Source organism: Ambystoma mexicanum, chromosome 2p, assembly GCF_040938575.1.
Source record: "Ambystoma mexicanum isolate Mex_15411 chromosome 2p, UKY_AmexF1_1, whole genome shotgun sequence".
NCBI lineage: Eukaryota > Metazoa > Chordata > Amphibia > Caudata > Ambystomatidae > Ambystoma > Ambystoma mexicanum.
The window spans coordinates 570810992-570835462 of NC_090923.1; the positions used below are offsets into that span (position 1 = coordinate 570810992).

General features: G+C 44.4%; 1 protein-coding gene across 2 annotated transcripts in view; it reads left to right on the top strand.

Moving 5' to 3' along the window:
* Nucleotides 1–24471, top strand: part of HEMK1 (HemK methyltransferase family member 1) — a 546172-nt gene that overhangs the window by 166442 nt on the left and 355259 nt on the right. For both annotated transcript variants that reach the window (XM_069644061.1, XM_069644062.1), the window contains exon 3: nt 9499–9590. In XM_069644061.1, the coding sequence (XP_069500162.1) occupies nt 9499–9590 (92 nt within the window). The remainder of the gene's footprint in view (nt 1–9498; nt 9591–24471) is intronic.

Consider the following 24471-nt stretch of genomic DNA (forward strand, 5'->3'; position numbering starts at 1 on the left):
TCTCACCTTCGTTTCTTCCTCTGTAACCATTAAGCAATCGTGGGGAGGCAATTCAGTCCCATAAATGTTTTCTCCGGGTATGGGCATTAGTTCTGCTGAATTCAAATGCGCTACACCTCATTATTTGGATGTGGGGCACGAATAAGACAATTTCATATCTAGTCAATCTAGCAGAGGTGAGGTGTTGGTTTGTGTTCTATTGAGTAGAACATCTATGGCATGTGGCACCATCAAAATTAAGGTGTGCCCCAATACCATTCCTTCTGTTTGTTTCACTGACGAAGCCTATTTCTTCCACCTTGTTCCTGTGTTAAAACAGATAACGCGCATCCTTCATTTTTCATGCATTAATAGCCTAAAAACCCTTCCATCATTCGTTGTGCTCAAAACTAGAGCAGAACTCAAAATGCTTTTTAGCGAATTAAATGCTTTCTGACATCCATCATTCCACTACTGAATCACCACTGCATCTTTATTCGTTACTCTCACCATCGCTTCCATAGCTAAAACGAAAGTCACAATTCACTTATCAACAATATAAAGCCATGCCTATCATAGCTCTCACATCTTTCTGTATCATTGGAATAGGCATACCAGAAATGCTCTTTATTTTGACAATACGCGTGATTTCTTTACACTTACTTTATGGCCCTCTGCAGCAGCTAGATGAGTTAATTATAAAATAATACCTTTCGTCTGCCAACATTTTGTACTGCTCAATTTGCGGTAGCATTATTCCTCTTCTTTTGTATTATTTGTTTTCAAGCATTTCGCATCATTGATATTTACGGCCCAAATATAAGTTGGCATTGTACTCAATTCTACTTTTCTTTTTACATGTTTTTAATCCTAAAATATTCTCTCTACAATACTCTGTTAACGGAAATAGACAATGTTCAGTAAAAGACCCTATCCTGCTTTACTGAAGTAAACCCCTCGTTCCGACCCCTATTCTGGGCTGCTCTACTGGGGTTACAACTGCAGTGCTAACAACCCATCATCCGATGTGTAATCACCACTGTTATTGCAGTATGCACCTGTCTGAGTATCAACAATGTTCCCCCTTCATTCTCTGTTTCCCATTTGTGCACCCTGCTCATTTTCACTCCAAGTAGTTACATTGAATGCCTGGCCTCCATTTTGTGCTCCATTCCTTTGATCATTCTGATGCTGCTGCATACAATTTCTGTTATGACCATTTGTTCCCCCGTGCCCTCTGCAAGACCTTCTCTGACCATCTCCGCCTCTATTTTGTAAGTGCGGACATTGTGCTCGCCAATGTCCTTCCTCCCTGCAATATGCACAGTGGTTTAATCCCAAAGGCCCTCTATTTGTACTTGAATTTCCCCTGTTCCTGTCTTGTCCTGCTACCTGCTGAAGTAACACCCCTACTATCGTTCGTAGGGCTTCTATTCTCATTTGCAAAGGATACTCATTACATATCTCATTTATTTCCACTACCGAAGTGTTAGGGCTTGACATCCATATCATTGTTTCCCGCACACACCTCTGCAATCTTTGTCTATCTCCTATCTGTCCCGGGGACGGCAACGATCTCTGCATATATCGTCCTGCCGCTCTTTCTGCCTCCCTCAATATTCCTTCTCTTATTCTCCGATCTGACAAATACTTCAGAATATTCTTCATCAAGCTCATTCTTTATTTCAAACAGTTTATCTACATGTTCTTTTATTTCCTCATCTGTCCCTCTACCACGGGCTAATGCATTTAAATCCAACAATCGTTGCGGTGGTAGCTTTCCAATCAACTTTTTCCATTCTCCCAATAAATATTCCCCCATGTATTCCAACAATACCTGTCTTTCATTGTTCCCTCTGAAGTCGTGCAGCGATGCTAGCGTAGACGCCTCATCATTGTTGTCTATATACATTTCCGCCTGCATTTGAAGCCGACGCTTTCTTTCCTTGCTAATCGTGCTGCAAGTTATTCTCTTACATTCATCTCGTTTAATTCCACTCATGGGAGGGGCAGTTGGAACAGTGACACTCTCTGGATCAGGAGGTGCGAAGGGATACGCCCGCTCAGGCTGTGATAATCGCGAAACACTCAAAGCTTGCTGGCTAGTGGGTAGTGCAGTGTCTCATACAACCTGTGGCTGTGCTGGCCTTGGGAGGGGCTGAGCAACGGGAGGGGGTTGAGCGACGGCCACTGACGTACTCTGTTTGGTTCCACCCCTCAGACCCTGCTTTGTTTCAGTCAAAATTTTGTTTATTAATTCGTCTGACGTGTGTAGCACTCTTTGTGGATATATTTTTTCTATGTTTAATTCATCGCGCCGTCTTGCCTTTCGCAAGCTATTTCTCCACTCCTCCTCCTCCTTTTCCTCAGCCTGCTCTGTTTTTGACTCACACCTGCGCGCATATTCCTCTCTACTTCTAAATCTGAGCATCGCTTCCCTCCTCCAGTCCCTAAGGATGTCAAGTGCCTCAGGGTGTGCTCTTTTACTTATCAACACCTTTTCCAGGTTATCTATACGTCCCATCTCAAAACTCTCATGGCTCGGCCACTGAAGGTCTGCCTGTTTTCTAGTTCGCTTATGCCAAGTCTCACACAACATTATCGCTCCCATACCATACTTTATGTACATCTCATAAACCGGCGTTCCTCCCAGGGGTGCTTCCTGGCCAGTTTTCAAAGATTGTTCACAGCAGCAGAAAAATCCCACTAAAGTGGACAATACCCCAGGCATGTTTTAACCTTACCCTTGGCTAATCAAACTTACTCTGGGTGTTTGATTTTGCAAAATCAACTCTCAACCAATATCAGGATTACTTACGATCGGGGCACGACTCACCTGATCAATCAATTTGTCTTCTTCAAAACACAATTCGTCCGTATACTGACGCAACCAATGACGTCGTGTCTGCGTATCTCGGCACTGCCTTGTTTTCGGGACCCTCGCCCCCTTGTCCGCTGGCCAGGGACGTCGATCAGGGATCAGAGGTGCGCAGATCTGCAAAAGGAGTCTCATCGCTTTCACAGGGGCCCCCGTACACCTCTCGATCCCGGCTCGATCACTCCCGTCCTCGCCGTTCTTCCGCCTTCCTTATGTCACAACCTACACGATGGAACAAGTGGGGGAGGGTCCCTATTCGGGCACCATCTTGAAGGGGCCCCTGAGGGACCCTCAAATGTGGAAACAAGGCAAAGTCACCACACACGAATAGATACGCCAAACACAAGGTTCCGTTGCCAAAATCTAGGGTTTATTGCAATACAAAATGGTCCCAATTGGCCAAGTGGTCTCACGCCCCGCGACGTGTGTCTAAACAGACCTCAGGGGACGCAAGCCAGCAAACGACGTACATCAGTTACATATACACAAAAGGAGCATCTTACAATCAGCAATGACACATTTGATACCGCCCCCAATTAATTTCCCTTTCAATAAGAGACGATGATTGACCCGTGTGACAAATATGACACCATAGACCACCATATTTAGTAACGGGTTGCAATCTCCAGTTTTACAGACATCATTCTTTGTTTGCGAGAACACAGCGTTTCTGTTTCTCATAGGCAAGCTGTGCGTAGGAGACTGGCGCATACCAGGCCTCACAATCTCTAAGTTTCGATTCTCGCTCTGAGGTCAGCCCGCTCTCCGGGGCCTCACTGGGCTTAGGAAGGGGGGCCATAAAGAAGAACATAATTCAACTCATTAAATGCTAGTTTCGTACATTGCTATTCTTTCAAGAGACTCGCTGGCATTCATGTACTGATTAAATGCCTTGCTCCCTATCTTCAAGGATATATGAGGGAGGGAATCAGGCATTTCTGTCTGGCTCTCCAGTGTAATGTTTCAACATGTTTTCGTAGCCTTGGACCATTGAAGCGGAATAATATCTACAGCAAAGCAGTTTTACATGAGGCAAAGAGGCAACGTTAAAGAGAACAGAGAGAAAACAAAATGGCGATTCTAGTCATCTTAAAATGGCCGCACTCTAGCTGGGCCAATAGCTACATGATAACTAATGAGCATGTATTCTTAACACTTTTAATGAGGCGATTGGTCTTCGGCCAACCAATTATCCTACATCTCCTTCCACTCAAAGGGTGTCCAGTTTTCCTGGACTGACATATCAAGTGTGTGTCCTGCAGAGTGAGTCAGGCCAGAGTGGAGGATTGAGAGGGAGAGGGAATCACAGAGGTTGTGAAAGAGCAGAGATGAGATACAGGGAGAATCGAGTTGAGTGGTTGAGGCCAGGAGGGAGGAGGAGAGGTCAGCCCACTCAGAGAGAAAAGAGGTGATTTGCCCGGGGGGCCGGTAGAGAGTGGCAACAGTAAGAGAATGGCTAGGAGAGATTGAGAGCCTGCAGACAAGGCATTCAAAAGAGAAGTAAATCTGAATGGGAAATATAGTGGCAGGAATCCACTCAGGGAAGATCAGGAGAGTATCTTGTAGCCCTCATGGAGCAGAGTGTCAAAGCTTGTCGCAGAGCTGGCCGTGAACCATGTCTCTGTAAGTCCAAGGACATCAAGGTCCAGTTGTTGAAGGAGGTGGCAGAGGTCAGAGGAGTGTTTGACAGGAGAGCGAGAGTCGAGAGTGGTAAAATGAAGAAGGTTGCACCTTAAAGACCTTCTGGGGAGAGGTACAAATCAGAGGTACGCCCTGTGGAGTTGTGGAGGTAGCCTGAAGAGTGGCAGAGGAGGAGGAAAAAGTGGGCAAGGTAGCCAGGGAGTGAGAGGAGGGGACAGCTGGAGATGAGAGGAAGTTGAGGAGGCGAGGGAAATGCCTATCGAAGAGGAGGAGATTGGCCTGAAGACCTTGTACCATGACAGTGCCATTTAGGTAGACATTAAGGATGACTCTAGAGGAGTCGAAAGAAGCCATGAGGACCTCCCATCGAGTGCCACCATTAATGGGAAAAGAGGAGACAGGACAAAGCACAGAGATCATATGAGGGGTCCATAGATCCAGCAAAGGAACAACAAAGAGGATGTCGGTGAGGGTCTGTCTGGAAGAGGCACTGGTATAGGTATCAGCGATAGGGAAACCAGGGTTGGAGGCCAAGATATCCTTTTTAAATTTCTTTTTTCCAGACTTAGTGAAAAGGGAAGGATAGTTGAAAGAGAAGCAGTTTGGAATAGATGGGAGAAACAGAAAGTGCCATGAGTGGGGAGGAGTAAGCAAGTAGAGCAGTATTGAACAGTCACTGGGCTAGCAGGTTACAATCAATGGCCAAAGTTAGATGCAAAAATAAACTTAGTTTGAATTTCAAGTAAATGCAAAAAATACACTCAGTTTGAATTTCAAGTAAATGCAAACAATACAGTCAGTTTGACTTTCAAGTTAAATGGGAGACCAGTAGTTAAGGAATTTAGAGTGGTAGTCAGATGGTAGAGGTGAGTATAGATAAAGCTTCAAATAAGTACATGGCGGGGAGTGTTGAGTACCCTCCGAGAAGTAAGTACAGGTAAATCAAGGAGGGAACTAACCCAAACAGAATATGGTAAGAGAGTCATGGCAGTCCAATAGTCGAGGGGTAGCAGCCTCAGTGACAGTGGGGGTTTGACTTTTGCAGAATCTCATGTTGCAGCCTGTAAAGCAGACAGAGAAGCTGACAGGGACCTTAGAAAGTGGACCTTTGAAACAAGGGACTGCTGAAGCCTGCTGGTCCCCCGATTGGCTTGAAAACAAAGCCAACAGCTATCACTGCAGACGATGGAGGGAAGCACTTTAGATACACAGCCTCATGCAAACATGGGGGATAGTCAGCCATGATGGAAAAGCTCAAACACACAGTGAGGCAGCAGGAAAAATCCATGTCCTTGAAATGAGTCATTGCAAATATAAGCAGCAGAAGGTTAGAACACATTGCCAATATGCACAGTGTAATTTCCGAAATTAAGGTGGTTTGCAAAGTGAAAAAAACCTGCCTATTTTTCTAAAATTTCGTTTTTCTTTTTCAAAGCTTCTTTTTCGTTTATGGTGCTGCAGGGACAATGGCAGTGCACCTACCCGGTGCAGATTGCATCCGTGGGCTAGCAGTTTGGGAAACTTACCGCAGATGGAAGGGTGGGAGCTTCAGGAAGACCTCGAGCTCCGTAGGATGTAGAAGGCAGAAAAAGCCTTCCTTTTGATCAGTTTCCCCAAAATAAATGGGCAAAAGGCAGGTAAATTGAAACTGCAGGCTTTACTTCCCCCTCAAAATGTCTGAATAGGATCAAAACAAAAGCAAAAAGATTGGGGGTCTATAGAAACTATTGAGGGAAAGTTGCTAAAAGGGAAATCTTTCCTAACAGTAACCATAGAACTCTTGGCTATAGACTTTTGTAGGGCCCTTGGATCATGACGTGCAACATGCTCTAGCCTCAGCAGATTGCTTCTCAAAATGGGTGAAGGCTGGCTTCACTGCCTACTCAACAACCGTATTAGTTATTGATTTCTTAACAAAGTGCTGTATGCTTTAAGGGTTTACCCATGTCATTATGCATGTCAACGGTGTCCAGTTTGTGTGAAAGGATATGCAAAGGTGTCTCCAATCTTGCAGTATTGAACACCATCTAGCACCATAGAGTATCCTCTATTACCCTCAGTCCAACAGTCAGGTGGAGTGGTACAACAGCGATCAGAAAGTTTGTCCAGTGGGCTGAGGTCTAGAACAAAATTGTCCTATGTTCGGTACAGGAAAGGATGTGGGCTCACAGACTCGTCCCTCATGTAACAACTGGTGTCATTCCGTTTGAGCTAATATGTTCAAGAAAGGCCACAAAAGAAATATGTCCAGGATAGCTACATTCCGTTTGCCAGTAGAGACTTAACCGCAACCACAATCATCAGTCCTAGAGGGGGGCTAGGAATAAAAGTAAGGTAATGGAAGACAATCCACACCCAAATATGATGCCACTTTTCTCACACTGAAACTCCACTCATTTTATTTATTTCTTTTATTGTTTAAACTGCAGACCTTGCTCGATAGCAGTGGGGCACTGTACAGAGTGTGGGTAGCCAGCATTTGGGTTGCCATCTTTGAAGAGCACAGTACTGTGAGGTCGGTGTGTGCGTCCATTGGAATTAGTCCTTTGACAGGTGTTGTTGAAAGAGCCATGTTTTGAGAGATTTGAGAAATTGGAGCATTGTGGGGGCATTCTGAGCCGACACCGGGATCGAGTTCCAGAGGGTGGATGCATGACAAGAGAAGAATTGTTTGCGGTTCCTCTCTTTGCGGATGAGTGATTCAAGCCGGTTGGTCGATTTGTTGCATGAGAAGCCTGTGCCACCAGATATGTGGATCTTAGCTGCCTGGTATGCTGCTGTGCTACTCATCACTGCTTTTTAGATGATACATGCAGTCTTGAATAGTATCCTGGTTTGGAGTGGAAGCCAATGTAGTGTGCGTGGGATGGGGTATTTCGGTCACATTTCCATGCTTACATAATAAAACGTGCTGCACCATAGTAGACTGCTTTTAGGGGAGCCAAGTGAGCAGCTGGGAGCCCTGTCAGGAGAGCATATCCCCCATCGATGTGTGAGACCACAAGGGCCTGCACTATGGTCCGGAAGTCCTGCAGGAAGTGTTGGTCGACGGTGTTGAAAGCAGCCGAGGGGCCAAGTAAGAGGAGGAGGCATGAGTCCTGAGTCGCCCTTATCCATGATTTGGGGAGCACCATCCGCCGTCTGGATGGTGGCTGTCTCGATGCTTCACTTTGGCCGGAACCCTGACTGATAGTCATTTAGGAGGTGGAGTTGTTTGATTCTGGCGAGTAGTTGAGTAGCAATGTTTTCCAAGATTTTGCCAATTAACTGGAGGTTCGTAAATGGCCTGTAGATGCCCAGGTCATCTGGATGTAGGGTTGGTTTTTTCAAAAGAGACCGTATCATACCAGTCTTAAGGGGGGGCCGGGAAAGATCCTTCTGTGAGGGAGGACACGCTCGGAGCCCTGGCGTCGAGGCCTGTGTCGACGCCGCCAGTGCTGGCAACACTGCGGCTGGCGTCGACGCCGATTCTCTCGGCGCCAACTCGTTCGGCACCCTCGACGCCGATTCTCTCGACAGAGTAAATACAATTTATTATATCTCATATACCAGATCAAATTTGATTAAGTTATCTTCTTTTCACTATTGTTACTTGGTCTCACTCAAGAATAATTACTCAACTAACATATTGGTCTACTCGCACGTTTTGTTTTCTGTTCATTTATGGGTCCTTAGCAACTGCTACAAATCTCAGTTTCTTCTTTACAAGTGCAAAGAATACACTTCTTCCTAGGACTAGCATGATATTCTTTAGCCAAACAAGCAGCAAAATTGATGAGAGCTCCTTGCGTTTCAACATGACTGAGAGAAGGTTGTAGAGACAGCAGTGTGCCCCATAGACAAATGGTAAGAAAGCATCAGTGTGGGAGAAAGCTAAAGAAATGCTCTGACACAGATTAAGATATATTAAAATGGCTATACTTATCACAAGACCTTGTTTACCAGATCGGAATTGCAGACACTGCTAGGTGTATGTCTTAAATGATGCACTCTGATCACCTGCCGGATGACTGTGGCAAGTTTAAGTGGCTTTGGGAGAAGGTCGAGCATATACTATAAATGAGGTTTTGGGTGGTGGCGCTCCTTGCGATCTTCCCTCTTTTAATCCTGGTTGACGTTTCTGACCTGGGCATCTTGCCTGACCCTGAATACAAGCGATGGGCATAGTCTGAGGAAAGATGAAGGTAAAAGAAATATTCTTGAAGCATTGGAAGTCCCTGCCCACTTTCCCAAGCCATAAGTAATGGTTCAGCAACCTGTGGCCAACCCTATAATTGAAAGAGGAATACTAATGCATAAGGCCAGGGAAAACCTGTTCAAAGTAGCGTGGTCTACATTCCTGGGAGGGCACAGTTAAATAATTGCACCTGTCGGCTAAAGTGCCAGGAATTAGGTGTGTGGTTGATTACTTAAAGAGTCTCACTGGGATATGCTCATGATAGATTTATGCAATGTTAGTTGAACCAGACATTATTCTACTCGGTTTGGTTAAGGGCAAGTTCACTGAGCGACATAGTGGAGACAAAGTATGGTACCATATTATTTGGAATGGGGGCAAGCCAACACTGTTTTCTCTTTTTGTTTTTAATATATTATTCTTAACAAGAAAGTACATGAATGTAATACATGATCAGTTTAAGAACACAGATTTAATATACATATAAAGACATTCCCAAACAGAAAAGGGTGTAAGTAGGTATGTAAAGCTGTCACAATCATCCATCCTTTTTACAATAGAAGGAAAACTAGATATTTAAAAAAAAAAAACATGCAAAGTCAGCGTCCAGATTAGCCACTGGAGGAAAATTATAATTGGCTTACAATTTATTTGAAACTTGGACATCATCGAGACCTCACCACACCTTTTCATATTTGTCTACGTACACAGCATGCTATGGAGGAAAAAAAGCAACTAGAGTACATAGTGTGCAGTGATTGGGAGAAAGGAAGTTGTTGTTTACCCTCACACATCCCATGTTCTAATTGCCCCTTCTCTCCAGTTCCAGAGTCTCCCTGTCCAGATGATCTCCAGAACAGTGACTGAAGAGCAGTGGCAGCAAGTTGAGCGGCTGAGCACAGAACGTCTCCTTAGGTACGCCGATCAACAAAGCCTTTGTTTATGTTCACTGAATTGATTGAAATGTGTGCCGTGCGTAACACTGATGGGGGCCTCAGAAAAAGGAATTACTTATTTATAGTAAATACTTTCCTCCCACAGTATCCTCGTTTTTAGAAACACTTGCACGTGCAGATTGAATCCAGCACATGTATACGCACACTCACCAGTTAGGGCTGGAACAGCGTTGGACTGACAGTCATTGGTGTTAGCCACACTGGACGTGGCTTAATACTATGTTAAGAGCTGCATGCTCCCCCATTCTTCAATTCTTTATTTATAGGCTCCACAGACACTTTCCTGAACCAGCTACTGTCCTGCCAACCCCATCGAAGACTACAGATCTCATTTGCTAGTGTCGGAAGAGTCTGAATATAAAGAAAATAATACATATAGCGCTATCAATACTTTGTATTTTCAAAATGAAGTTGTGCCTACTTATTCTAATAGGATTGAAATTGCATGTGCTCCTTATATTGCTTATTAATCCTGTCATACTCTAGTTTTTATGTAGTTGCTTATTACTTTTCATATATGTTGGAGTGACGTGGAACTCATAATACCATCAGGGGAGAGGGATTAACAGGCAGTGTGGATAAAATTAAGGAGGTCTAGTCATCAGGCATAGCTTGAAAATCTGTGCCTAGAAAACCAGCCTAGACCGGTTCAGGCGGTCCAGGTCCACTCTAGGCAGACTCAGATCGTTGGAGTATGGACAAGTCATGGTTAGAGAGCGTACAGTCAGTATGAAGAGGAGAGGGGGCACAGTCTGTAAGTTTTTATCATCTTCCTTGAGTGACCCCTTTCCTGCTCTCCCTGCTAGCTACAACGTAACTTTAAGAGCTGCAGTAGTGCAGCGTTACAGGACCACGCAAAGCATACATTAAGAACGAACTAGCGATAACAGTGTTCATGATCCCTGTAAGCCTGCAACACGCAGATGAGTGAGGTGGCGCATCCTCCCTGAGCTGCCTAAAGATGGAGACTTTGAGGTCAGCACTTAGGTTATATGACCACAGCAGCCAGTGGGAGAAGAAAATTCAGCTAGGGAGGATGAGGACTGTTGTCGTTCGTATGTTTTTTTGTGTGGGAAGTGCCTGATATACCTCCTTAGTATGTGATCCTCAATAAACCAATGAATGAACTGGTGTGCAGTCATAATGTCGAAAATAAAAAGTCGAATGACAAAAATGTTGAAAAAAAAAGTCGAATCTATTATTTTTTTATTTATATGTATTTTTTGGGGTTGGTAAGTATAAAAAATGGGTAAAATAAAAAAAAGGGGGGTTGGAGGGAGGAACCCCCCCCATTTCGAAAAAAAAAAGTATTGAAAAAAAAGCGACTTTTTTTTTCGACTTTTGTTTTCCTACATTATGACTTTCGACATTTTTGTTTTTGACCAAATGACTATAAACCGAATGAACTATGTGGTACTTGAATCCTACTTGGTCATCACTGTCTCATACGTGACAGGGAGAAATACAGATTTAATCAAAAGAGCAACAAAATGGTGCCCTGAAGCACTCCTCATGTCCTAGAAGCCTTTTTTGATTTCAGCGATCAAGGGCTACAGATTGGGATGGATCAACCAAGTAAGGCCTTGAAGGGGAAGTTCTCTAAAAAAATGTTACTGTCCCGATCGTTCGGGCATGTATTATTTAAGCATACTGTAATCCATCGTAAAAAATGTTTCTATGCATCTTACCTTAGTTTTCCTACACACGCGGAAACAACAGGTTAGACGTTGCCATCTTGTGCTAATCTTATCCGTTGATGCATCGCCCTACGTTCAAGTGCCCTCGCGGCAAGAATACAGATCGTCTGCCCCTCATACTGACCTCACTAGTCCAAACGATATGATCCACCTATTTTTATGACATTCGTGACCAGCGTAGCCAAACGTGCCTTGTCATCACCCAAATAGGAGAGCAAAACATTTTTAAGAAAACATCAATAGTCTGCAATGTAACATGTGCTTTTATTTTGCAAAGAACAGTCACGAGAAGATTAAGTCCACAAAATAAACAATATCTTTTTGCAATACAAGCTATAGCTAGTGAACATTGCATGCTTCAAATGTTCTTTATAACTTCCTCATGATACGCCATTTGCGATCAGCGATCGATCAATCCATGTACTCCAATTCTTGTGTGTCCTTACGTTATTTTTATTTATTTATTTTTGCATTTTTAAAGCACTCACACAGCCCGTGGGCATTGAGGCGCTGTTACAGGAATTGTTTGTTTTTTAGTTGTGTAATTTGTTTTTTTTTTCTTCTTGGGTGCGTATTTATAACGTGCTTAAATACCCAGAGGTTTCTAAGCGCGAACCCGGGGATCAAACCTGTGTTGCTTCGTGTCGTCTTGCTTCCAAGGCGAACCCATTGCCACTGAGCTATCATCCCGGGACAGCTGTTACACCAGCAAAACTTTCTAATGATGCACATGGTGTTCCGTTCGTGAGAAGACATGGATTCTTTGCACTTTCAAGCACAACACTTTCGCTTCAGCACGTTTTTATATACTAAACGCTGACAGGTTGTTCCTTATTGCTGGTACCGCTAAAGGGCAGATTGGTCCCTGACGGTCGTCCCACATAACGGTTATGAAATAAGCACCATTGATGATTATCCACCAATGTTGATTGAATAATCCATTCGACGTTAGCTGGAAACTATGCCATGTGCAGAACGGTCCAAAATAGCTGTGTCGATAACAGAAAATAATAATATATTTTAGCAGCCGTTTTGTTATCAAAACCATATCATTCAGAACCGGATGAAACCTAATCATGAACACAAACCAAACAGAATGAAAATAGACATGATAACATGGGGGAGTAGGTTAGTCCGCGACGTCCATAAAAGGTTTGCGCTGTGAACTAGGTATACCTCCCAGTGGGATGGAGAACCAGATGTAAGAGGAACAAGTGCCCATGGAAAAGGTTCTTTCCCTGCCCCCTGACCCCTGCTTTATGGTGCACAAGGATGCAACGGTCACAGCACACCAGGATATCCCACGGGACAAAGCGGTGTAGATATCATTAGCCTGCCTACAGGTTATGGGTGCGGGTCTTCGAGGAATAATCATCGCAATATGGTCCAGCTAACAACCCATAACTCTGCACAGAAGATAATGGCGGGCAAGGCCAGTCAGCAATACGTCATAAAAGTAATACCTCTATTCACAACTCTTTAAACTATACACAGATAACAATCATAACTAGACAGATAAACAAAACGAGAGTGCCTTTTGTTTTGTTGTAGTGCGCAGTACAAATATCATTCAACATAACATAACATACTGTGTCAATTCTTTTGGTCAAATCGCACATTCGCATGTCAATGAATTAGTCATTATGCATACAGCACACCTGCCGTTTTTAATCGCACAAATATTATGTATAGTTAAGCTTGCATAATTTCAGGAAGCTCCATTCTCTTGAAGTCAGAGTAAGTAACCACTCTGAACAACAGAGCACAAAAATGGAAACTAAACTTTCGTATGTCCACTTTCAATATAGTAAATGTTATACATTTTTTGTGGGTATGTCCTTCGAACAGTTGCTCACTTTCGCTCAAAGCCCAAAAACAATAGCGGCCTGTTTTCAGTGATTGAGGGCAGAGACGGATAGGTTTCGATTTTGGGAAAGAATACCACCAAAAAAAAACTGGACAAGACGCTGCTTCGGGCAAGTGGTTCAGAAAACCAAGGACAGTTACAAACAGCAATGTAAAATATGTTTTGTGACAGGAACGAAGAACAATCCAGAAAACTATGTGTTGCTATTACCTCTGGGGATATATCATCTCTGTAAAAAAAAAAAAAAATCGTAACCCCACCTCTGTCTCGTCCAGCACTGTTTGATGGCACAGGCATACCCCTACTCCTAGTGTGCTATATACCAACCGCCCCTCATTAGTATGTCCATGTTCCACACTTGAACCATTTGTTTGCTACTGCACTTCTGTCATATATTGCACGGTTCTTACTATAATTCATGCGTGTCTGTTCATGCTCCCTTTTATTTATTTATGTATTTTATTTATTTATTTATATCAAACCCTGAGGTATCTAGGTGCTTATACTTAAGAGATTGGTTTCAGTTCTTCATTTTACAGAAGGAAGCGCAGTAGGTGATTACATCATAGATAAACATACAGAGGTAATTACATCATATGCAAAGTGCAGAAAAGCATACAAAGTGAGCACATTCTTGGAACCTAACCCCATGTTCCAGGGGGGCTACGGCACAGAAATGCAAAGTCAATCAAGTGGGCAAATACGTGGAGCCCAACCCCATGTTGCAAGGCGGCTGCGGCACAGAAATGCAAAGTCAATAAAGTGGGCAGGTACATGGAGCCTAACCCCATGTTGCAGGGCGGTTGCGGCAAAGAAATGCAAGGTCAATCAAGTGGGCAAGTACATGGAGCCTAACCCCATATGGAGCCCATCCCCATGTCGCAGGGCGGTTGCAGCACACATATGCAAAGTCAATCAAGTGGTCATACTCAGGCTTACAACAGGGGGACAGCATCACACCTTGGAGCACCCTCGTAGCGGACAGGGAGCAGACAGGGGCCTTTGTTGTGGGCCTTAGGTAGTGGTGGCTGGCTCCCACCTCCCGGTTGCTCCGATTGGCTTAAGGGCCAAATGCAACCAATGGGAAGGGGGGAGCTGAGCCAGGCCAAAGCAACAAGATGGGAAGAAATGGTGCAGCCATGTTTGGAAGGCCAGCAAACAATAAAGGCAGGGCTGCAGGATGCCTTGAAAGTGACAGAAAGGCAGAGAAAAAGATAGATAGCACAGAGCGCTGCACCTCTGGTATTTGCACAGCAATTTTTCTCAATTTAGTGATGGCATTTCGTTTTAGAAAAAAATAATGCGGAGCCAACATGCGCTTTGATAATAAATACCGGGCTTACCCCAGTTACCATAGATGATGTAGGAAGCGAGGTGGAGCAGGATGTAATGCCCCAAACGTCATTGCATGTAGCTGCTGGAGAAGTGAGGCAGAGTCATGGAGGGGCCTTGTTGTGGGTCTTAGGCAGTGGTGGCCGGCTCCCACCTCCCAGTTGCTCCGATTGGCTTCAAGTGGCCTTGCACACCTGAAGCAGCCCTCTCTACCATCATGCGAGACAGGGTGACTTTGCATGCTCATAGTAAATATGTCTCCAGTGTGTTCATTGTCATGTCAAGTTGCCACACGTCTCACAAGGTCAACATGTGTACCGTGCATTCTACAATAGTCTCGGGAGTGGTGAGGGTGATCAGAAGTCCACAATGAGCACACACAGCAACCAACCAAAAATTACTCTTAAACAAGTGTATTTGAAAGATAACTATACATTTATTGTCGACCAGACCAATAGATACAAGTAAACTCTAGTTTTGCGAAAACAGTTTCCACATACAATACTGTACTTTACAGCATATATACAATACTTTTCCTAATCCGACAAATGAGGAGAAAACAGCCACAACCTGCAAAAAGAAGGGTTGGTTAACACATTAGGAGCATTATATAATTCTTCTGAGTCATTGCCTAACTTTCTAATCCAGCCCTAAAAAGTGGGGAGCCTTGTGCTCAACAGTACAGTTGTGCGTAAAAGCGCATGATCGCGCAGGTGAAGCAAAAAGCGGGTCTTCTTGGGAAGGCTGTAGCAAGTCAGGAAGGGGCTTGAGACGATGAAGAATTGGTTCCCACTATTCGAGTAGGCTCATCTCTTGGTGGCAGAACATTTATTGAAAAGGTGAGAATAGCTAAGGAGCGCAGGCTAACACAGCCAAGATCGAATAACTTTAGGCGATATTTGTGCATAAAAGGGATCAGTTGTGCCAGTGGGAAACAGTTAAGTGATACAAGTAATCACCGACCGTCGCCACAGTCTGAACCAAACTTTGCTAGTTTAGTCGTGGTCGCTAGGCACCTGCAGAGGAGAGAGTCCTTCCATCGACTCAGAGGAGAAGTATTTGACTGTCATGGAGTTGGAATTGGAGGAGTATACGGCTGTTTGAGGGTACCATTTAGGGAAGTAAAGTATGCAATTGCGTGGTCTCAAGGCCCAGAACGGTTTGTGATTGATGCTGAGGGTTTTGAATTTCATCCATCTAGCCACCTCGAGCCATAGGATAGATTTTATGTCTGCAATTACATCCTTTTTACCCCTTTCCATTGCGCTTTCAGCAAACTTATAGTGACGGCAGGACGCACCTCCACTTCGTCCATATAAAAAACATATCCCTTATTGGAATGACTTATTGCGTCTGCTGAGGGGAAGCCATCAGCACAGGTGCCATGAATTGCATGTGTGCCTGGGGTTTCTGTCTAACAGAGGGTTTGACAGACACTAACCCTCAGTGTACCTTTCGCAGATGGGAAATATCCATTTGCATATCAGTTTTTCTCCCACCCATATGGGCAGTCCAGCCCCGAAATGCTAGGGCAATTCTCTTCTGAAAAAGAGTATCAACAGCAACCCCAGACACGTATCTTCTAGACAGTGGATAAGCAATATAAATGAAGCAAAGGTAAAAGAAATACATGAATGCATCATAAACCCGATTATATCGGCGTGAATCAATACTTTTAAATACATTACCTAGCATTGAAATTGAAAGTGTAATAGCATTAGACTGTTTCTGTACAATGTCCAAACATTGGGGAACAAATTGAAAATTTAATTGTGAGAAGATTTTGAAAACAGATACAAATCATTTAAATCTGGAAGTCAACCATTCAACAAGTTCCAATTTTGGAGGACAAGGCTTGTTTGTAATGTTCTGTGGCATTGTATGTGTCCTGGGAACAAAATCAGAAGCCATTCTATTAGTATGCATAGCCAACACAGTCAATGCCAGATCTTTCACAAATTAAAAATCCATTTTCTGATATATTTTGGGTTGGCCACTCATTGTTTGCTTCGTTTGTAAAGGCCATGAGGTAACGAAGCATCCCGAAAGTTACTGCTGTTTTCGCTTGTTCCCTCCCAATGTTATCATTGTGTGCGAGTACAGCCAGTCTTGTTCTAGCCTCCATAATGTCTATGCTGAAATGCAACCTTTTTGGCCTGTACTTCAGCCACATATTATGGAATAACCCCCAAATCACCAGTATGGCAGAATTCAGCGAGTCCCTTCAGGTCTCTTGAAAGTGTTTTATCGTACACAATCTTCTCAAGTGCTATGTTTGGAGGGGAACATGGCACCAACCACTTCTTCTTACGTTCCTGCTCCTTCGATAAAGGTCCATGTGTACATTCGTGGAAATGTTTGTTTTCTCTCCACGAGTGTATGTTGCAACAATTGTGCATAAATGAACGCCATTTTTCAAGTAGAATTTCTACAGACCCATCACACGTTTTGGAGCTCCACCAAAGATGGTTGCTGATAGACTGAGCCCACTTAAAATGTTTTCCAAAACCTTTTCTTACCAGCAGCTGTCATATTTTTATTGATTGATTTGGCAACGTGCCATACATCAAATTGATGCTGAATGTGTGGAAACTGCTCTCGCATGGATGGCCTTTGTAATTCCAACATGCCAGTCAGTGGCTATCGGATCTATTTGCATTCCCCTGGATTCCAGATGTTTGATGGATTTAATGAAACCATGTTTCTTCATGGCCACAGACGATGTGCATTTAGACACCTGCTCGATGACTGAACTTTTAATGTCTTGAAAGTGGTAAGTGCAGTACTTAGCGGAAAGTCCTGGTCTGTCGCACTATCCGTCGCCAGCTAGCCTGACACTTTTGCCAGAGAATGCGCTGTCCATTGACGTCTGTTCGAGTTTCCAGGCATGATTAATAGCCGGGAATAAGTATTCTTTCTGATATTTCTAGTACTGGGTTTTTAGCAAGGCACTCAAGTTCCACAAATTGACAGAAAACTGGAAATCTTACTGAATGTCGATCCGCTGAGCAGTAAAGCTGCTGAACAAGGTATATTTCCAGCAGGCACTTTACTGAACATCGGTTGAGCAGACCATGAACATGTGTTATGGAGCTGGCCTGGATTTTCAGGTTGGTGTCCTGTAATACACGAGCAAAATTGACCAATGGCTCCCTGCATACGCTCCCACTTGATTTATGATCACATTTATGATCACATTTAATCATTTGTACAATTTCTAGCAGGCAGCAGTCGAGTACAATGTATTTATGCTCTTTTAATAGCCAATCGTCCTGCAGAACTGCGTTTTGCGATTCAACAGTGGTGGACATTTCCTCCAAACTAGGCATACTGAAGTCGAGATCTGGAGCAAATTCGTCTGTCAGTTGCGTTGTTGCTTCAGCCTCTGTTAGTTCAGTCTGTGATATTTCCGCATGAATTGGAGAAACCGGTAACAATGAATGTTTGGTGAGTGGAACATTTTTAGAGTGTTTAGGTTGCAGATGTGACGCCAACAGAAGGAGGCGGTGCCCCGCTGGAGAAGTCGAAGAACGCAGAGAACACCAAAGCCTCAACAAGAGACTGGTGAATCCAGTCTGGGGAATTGGGACACTGGGCGCTTCGCAGCGTATACAGCATGCCGAGGAGAGACAGTTATATTCACAGGGCATTACATTACGGAATGAAGCAAATGAAAGGGGGTTGAAGACCCAGTGGCTGAATGAGTCAGACTGTTAAATGTGGAGGAAGTCCTTGCAGGAGAGTATAGCAGGCAACCTGCTGTGAGTATGGGGCCCGCACCCAATTGTGAATAAAGTGAACATTGGGAAAGTACTGGAAGGAGAGTATACCAGACAGTGTGATTGCATATCTGGGACCCGCACCTAATTGCGAATAAATTGTGAGAGAGTCAATAAGAGGAATATGTGTGTGAAATACAGTGGAAGTGAACCGTACGCCCTGGACTGGAAGGTTGAAAAGAATTATGAAAGCCAAGGATAGGAAGAGAAGCCCCTTGATGGTGTGAAATCCAGGGGAAGGGGGCCATACCCCCTGGACTGGAAAATTGCATATTCTAGGAAAATAAATATGATTGTGGAATTGTGAAAATCAAGGAGAGAAAGAGAACCCCCTTGGGTTAAGAATTGTATGATAAAGGGTTGTACTATAATAATTGTAAATGGCACAACCCCCACTAGCATAGATTGGGCCTCATTATAAGTTTGCCGGTCTGGTAACAACGGTACCGGTAAGCTAGCCGGTACCGTTGTTACCAGACTGGCAAACAACGAGTTCTGACCTGGCGAGCGCACCGGCACCCGCAAGCGGAGCACGTCAGATGTACCGGCACCATTCATGAATGGTGGCTGTGCATCCGACCTCCCCATTCCAATTGAGCCCAGTGGGGCTCAAATGGGAATGGGGAGCATTTTATTTTGGCGAATGGCCAATTACCGGGTCTGGCAGGACCGTAATGACCCGGTAATTGCCCATTTGCGTACGGCAGAAAAAAAAATATACTGCGTCCGCCGTGCCAGTTTTACCGGCACGGCTACTGCTGGTCTCATAATGAGGCTCATTGTCCTTGGACGTAATACCCATAGAACACATCGAACGGTGACACAGCATCTAAAAAAAAGAAAGAGAAAAAAAAATAGAAAAAAAATAATAAAACAAACAAACAAAAAAAAGAAATGTACACATAACCAGAATTCTTCCACTGACCTACTTCACACACAAATTATTAAATACCTATCACCCACCATAGAGGCTGTTAAAAGGTGATCAGAGTTCTAAGTAATCCTCTTCTTTATTCACTTTTTGAAACAAGACCTTCTCAAAATCAGATAACACTTTCGCATCACTCACCCAACTCTCCACTCGCGTTTTCTTCCTTGTTTTCCACAATTGTAATATTTGTTTTACAGCCACTACTAGCACTTTGTCAATCCATTGACTATACTGCCTAGCAATCTTACACCGTCCTCTATTGGCTAGTAAAAGGACTTGCAAAGGCATCCTAGGAAAAGTCATTGATAATACTGTATCCATTATGTCCAATACATCTCCCAAACTATTTTCGCCCTAGAACAATCCCACAACATATGCATAAAAGTACCCCTCTCCTAACCACAACTCCAGCAAACAGCATTTTCATTCAAGCCCAAACCATGCATACCCCCCGGAGTCCAGTACAGATATCCCAAAACACTCTGATGTGAAGGTCTCAAATTCAGATCTAACTTACAGCTAAAGCCCACTCGTCATATCTGCTACCATTCCTTATCCAGAATTTCACAACCCAGGTCCTCTTCCCAAATCCCCTTCAATTTATTCCAGGAATCATCAATGAGAGGATCCACAGGCATTAGCTTAACATATATGGATACCATACGTGCTGACAAAGCAAATATAGCACACCCTGCCGGTTCATCCTGTATTGGCATAGATAACATGCCTAGTCTCTGTAAGAAAAGCGCTCAAGTCATTGAATCTAACTCTCTCTCTCTATTGCTGAGACCATATAACAGTTGCAGTTCCTCAAAAGGTACCATTCGTCCATCCCGCAGCACATCCCCTATCTCAAGTATTCCCCTCGAAACCTAATTACGCCAATACAATGTCCTATTAGCAATTTGAAGACCAGGATAATGCCAGAGGGAGGAGTTATAAGTAAGATAGACATTACCTTCAAAGTTAGATGGCCACCAATTAAGTATTTCTCTAGTCACAGTAGTTGTGGGCAACTTCTCAACCACATTCGGTATCTTTGCCATTGAGTAAATATTGCTCAATTTATAAGGTTTAAAGGTTCCCCTCTCAATTGATAACCAAATAGGCTCATAGAGATTCTCAGGTGATATGTAATGTGCAGCTTTCTTCAGTATGAAACCTCTGTAATAATTATCCAAATCGGGGTAACCAAACCCACCCCCCCCTCCTGTGCACTACGTAATATCCCCACAAAACATTTTTAAAGATCTGATAAATCATTTCAACATCTATTTTTGTGAACCTTAATGGTATGGATTGTATAATATAAATCACATTTGGTAGCAGAGTTCTCTTTGTAGCATTGACTTTAGCCCAGATTCCCAAATTCAAATGTTCACACTTTCTTATGTCCAGCTAACCTATTTAGGTTGAATTCTACAATTCTCTTCAGATCCCTGATCAAGTAAATGCCTAAATACTTCACGTGTGAATCTGACCACTTACAGTTCAAATCCATAAAATCCCCTCTCGTGCAGGTCTCTGAAATTGGGAAAAGCTCTTTTTTGTTCCAGTTAACTTTGTGGCACGAAATGTTGCCTACCTTTTGAAAAGCATTCTTCACAATTGCACTTCCTTCTTCTGGGTTAGAAAGGATAAACCACCATGCCATCTGCATAAGAGAGAAGCTTGACTGCCAAAGGTTCTAATGCAAAGGTTCTAATCTAATCTATCCCTCTCTCCTCTCCCCTCTCCTGGAGTGACCACTACCTCCTCTCGTCTCATCTCTCTCTCTCTTCCCCCCAAGCCAAGCCTACCCCAACATTGCCACCTACCTTCCTGGACATCCGGCCCATGAAGTGTGTGTCAGTCGAGGCTTTTGCTTCCACCTTCTCCCCACCCCTCTTCTTCTGGCTGACTCACACCCTGACACAGCCCTGTCTTCTCTCTTTTCTTCTATTTCTGATACTCTTGATGTTCTTGCCCCTGTCATGAGGATCTGCTTGAAGTCCAAAGTCAAGTGCAATTCCTGGTATGACTCCGACCTAGCTACACTTAAACGTAGGTGTAGGGCGGCTGAGAGAAAATGGTTCCTGCTCATCCTCTGACAAACTGGCCTGTCGCGTACTCCAAAGGCAATACCGTCTCTCTGTCCGTACCAAGAAGAGAGTCCACATTCAAGCCCGTGTCTCTGCGGCATCTAACAGCTCGGCAGAACTCTTTAAAATTTGTAAGGAGCTGGCCAACCTTGCTTCAGTCGCTACCCCTCCCCTTGCCTCACGGCTTCTTTGCAATGCCCTGGCCTCACACTTTATCTCAAAAACCCAGGACATCCTGTCCACACTCTCCTCCACTCCCTCTCCTCTCCCCTCTCCGTCGGTACTCACTGACCCTCCTCCAGCCACCCACTGTATTGCTCTCCCCAGAGTGCACGGAAAAACATAAATCACCAATGCAATTATAGAGCCAATATTTTGAACGCAGACAGACGCAATAACTCGCAACCACACAGTCTTAGAAGATAATCAGCACTTATACGGCTATTTATTCAAAGTTTAGAAGCAACCAATAATAACATAGAAATAACTCACAGAGATAACATAGACATAAATCATAGAAGAAGCAAAGAATTCAAAAGGAAATACATCACTGTGAGCGTAACTGGATTCCTCATCTCGCCCAGAAGCGGCTGGAAGACCCCGGGAACAGCCAGGCCGAGAGCACCACAGCTCACAGGAGTTCCGGACGTAAGCGTCCTCCTCCGGCTGAAGTCTCAGCTGACCACCTCCGGGTTTCCGCATATATACACACTCCGAAAAGGGGTGGCAGTTCTCGAACCTTCTGGAAATGGCACTTGCGCAGTTGATGAGCAGCCGTCGGTTGCCAGCTGGGTCAATCGACAGCCACCCTCAAGGAGCAGAGTGCCTCCCTTCTCTAAAAACACGCTCCACGGAGAACAGTAACAAACCTTAACAAAGTTAGCTTTCCCAACAGAAATGTCCTTGACCGCATACCAGGTTTGGAAAGCATGTTTTCCTCAGCACCGTGAATCTAACACTCAGAAAAATGTGTTCAGCTTTTCACTGCGGCATGAAGTAAATATCCATCATGGCTCCGAGCGCTCCCAGAATGCACTGCGCACCAGCGCCATTTTAGTTCAAGCATAAAACTCCCCCACCCTCCTTCTCCTCCTTTCCTCCCTTCTCCCCTGATGAGGTTGCTAGACAAGTCCGATCTATGAAAGCCTCGTCTAAACAGGTTCATCCCTGTTCCTCTAAAACTCTCAAGGACCACATTGATACCATCGCTCCGGCCCTTGCCGACTTCTGCAACCACTCCTTTGCCTCAGGATCCTTCCCCTCCCCTCTTAAGCACTCCCTTGTGCATCCTCTCCTCAAGAAAGCCACAGCGGATCCCTCTTGTCTGGCCAACTATCGCCCAATTTCCATTACCCCCTTCTTAGGCAAACTCCTTGAAAAGCTGGCCATCTCTCAGCTAAACCTTAATTCTGATTCTGTTGGCTGTCTCCATGACCATCAGTCTGGCTTCAGATCAGGCAGAAGCACGGAAACTGCTCTCCTGAACATCCATGAAGATCTGCTTTCCAACCTTGACTCTAGCATTCCCTATGTTCTCATCCTACTTGATCTCTCCTCAGCCTTCGACACGGTCAACCATCCTGCTCAACCGTCTCCGGGATAACTTGGGCATCACTGAGCAGGTTCTGGCCTGGCTGGCCTCTTTCCTCTCTGATCGACCCTCCCAGGTCCAACTTGGGTCCCTCCTATCATCTGTCTTCCTCTCCACCTGTGGTGTTCCCCAGGGATCTAACCTCTCGCCCTGGCTTTTCAACCAATACCTGGCAACTCTCGCCCGCTGTATTGCCATTTTCTGCTCAAACCTCCAGTGCTACGCAGACGACACTCAACTCATTTTCAGGCTGCCCTCGGCCACCTCCTCCACCTCTCTCATCACTGATTGCCTAACTGCCATTCAAGATTGGGGTGCCGCCAACAATCTTTGTCTTAATGCCAGCAAGACAGAGATCCTCCTCATTGGCACACCATCACCTTCCTTTCCCCTCACTCTCGGGCCGGCCTCCCTTGGCCCTCCTCCTATCCCCACCTGTGAGGCCAAGAACCTTGGTGTCACCTTTGATTCCACACTCTCCTTCTCCGCCCACATCGCTGATGTATCAAAAAAGTCAAACATCCTACTGCACCTCCTCAGAGGTATTCTTCCTTTCCTCTCATTCCCCCAGAAGCTCACTGTCTCCCAAGCTCTGGTTCTCTGTAAGTTGGACTATTGCAACAGCCTCTTAATCTACCTGCCTCTACTCTCCACACTTTACAACTTATCCAGAATAGGACTGCGAGACTTGTCCTTGGCCTCAAGCCCTGGGATCGTATCTCTCCAGCTCTGAAATCTCTCCATTGGCTCCCAGTGGATGCAATGATTAAATTCAAAACCCTCTGCATTGTCCACAAGGCTTTCTGGGGCCTGGGTCCAACATACCGTCAGCTATCCCTCCGCAAATACCTCCCATCTCGAGCACTCCGCTCCTCTACCTCTAACTCCCTCAGGGTCAGTCGTTTCTCAAAGAAATGAACTGGGGGTAGATCTCTGTCTTCGGCTGGGGGCTCCCTCTGGAACAGCCTCCCTGCCACTCTAAAACTTGAGGAGAACCATCTCCGGTTCCGGAAGCACCTCAAAACCTTCCTCTTTGCTTCTTTCTTCTCCTCCCCTCTCCCCTGTTGATTCATTTGTTGCGGTCTCTTCCCAGCTTTGGTGTCAAAGTGATCATGGCCTCTTGTATAGATCGACATACTCTCCCATCCTGTATGAAAATATTAAACAACTAACCTAGAATGGGTGCTAGAGTTGATCCAAATGTTCTGTAAAACACTACAGGCAAGCCATCTAAACCTGGAGATTTTCCAACATTAAGCTGCTCAATTGCTAACAAAACTGCTTCAAGCATCATCTGTTCTTCCAAACCAGCACATTCTTCCCTACTAAACAAAGGAATTTCAATAGACCCAAAAAAGTCACCCAAGTCGGAATCAGATGCAAATACGTATTCCGTATATATTGACGCATAAAATGACTGGAAACTCTTATATATGTCAACATTTTTCACTATCAATTGGCCATGTTCATCCTCTATTCCCTGAATATACAACTTTTCACTCATCCCCTTCAATCTGTTAGCTTACAATCTGTAACTCTTGTCCCCATTTTCCCAATACTTT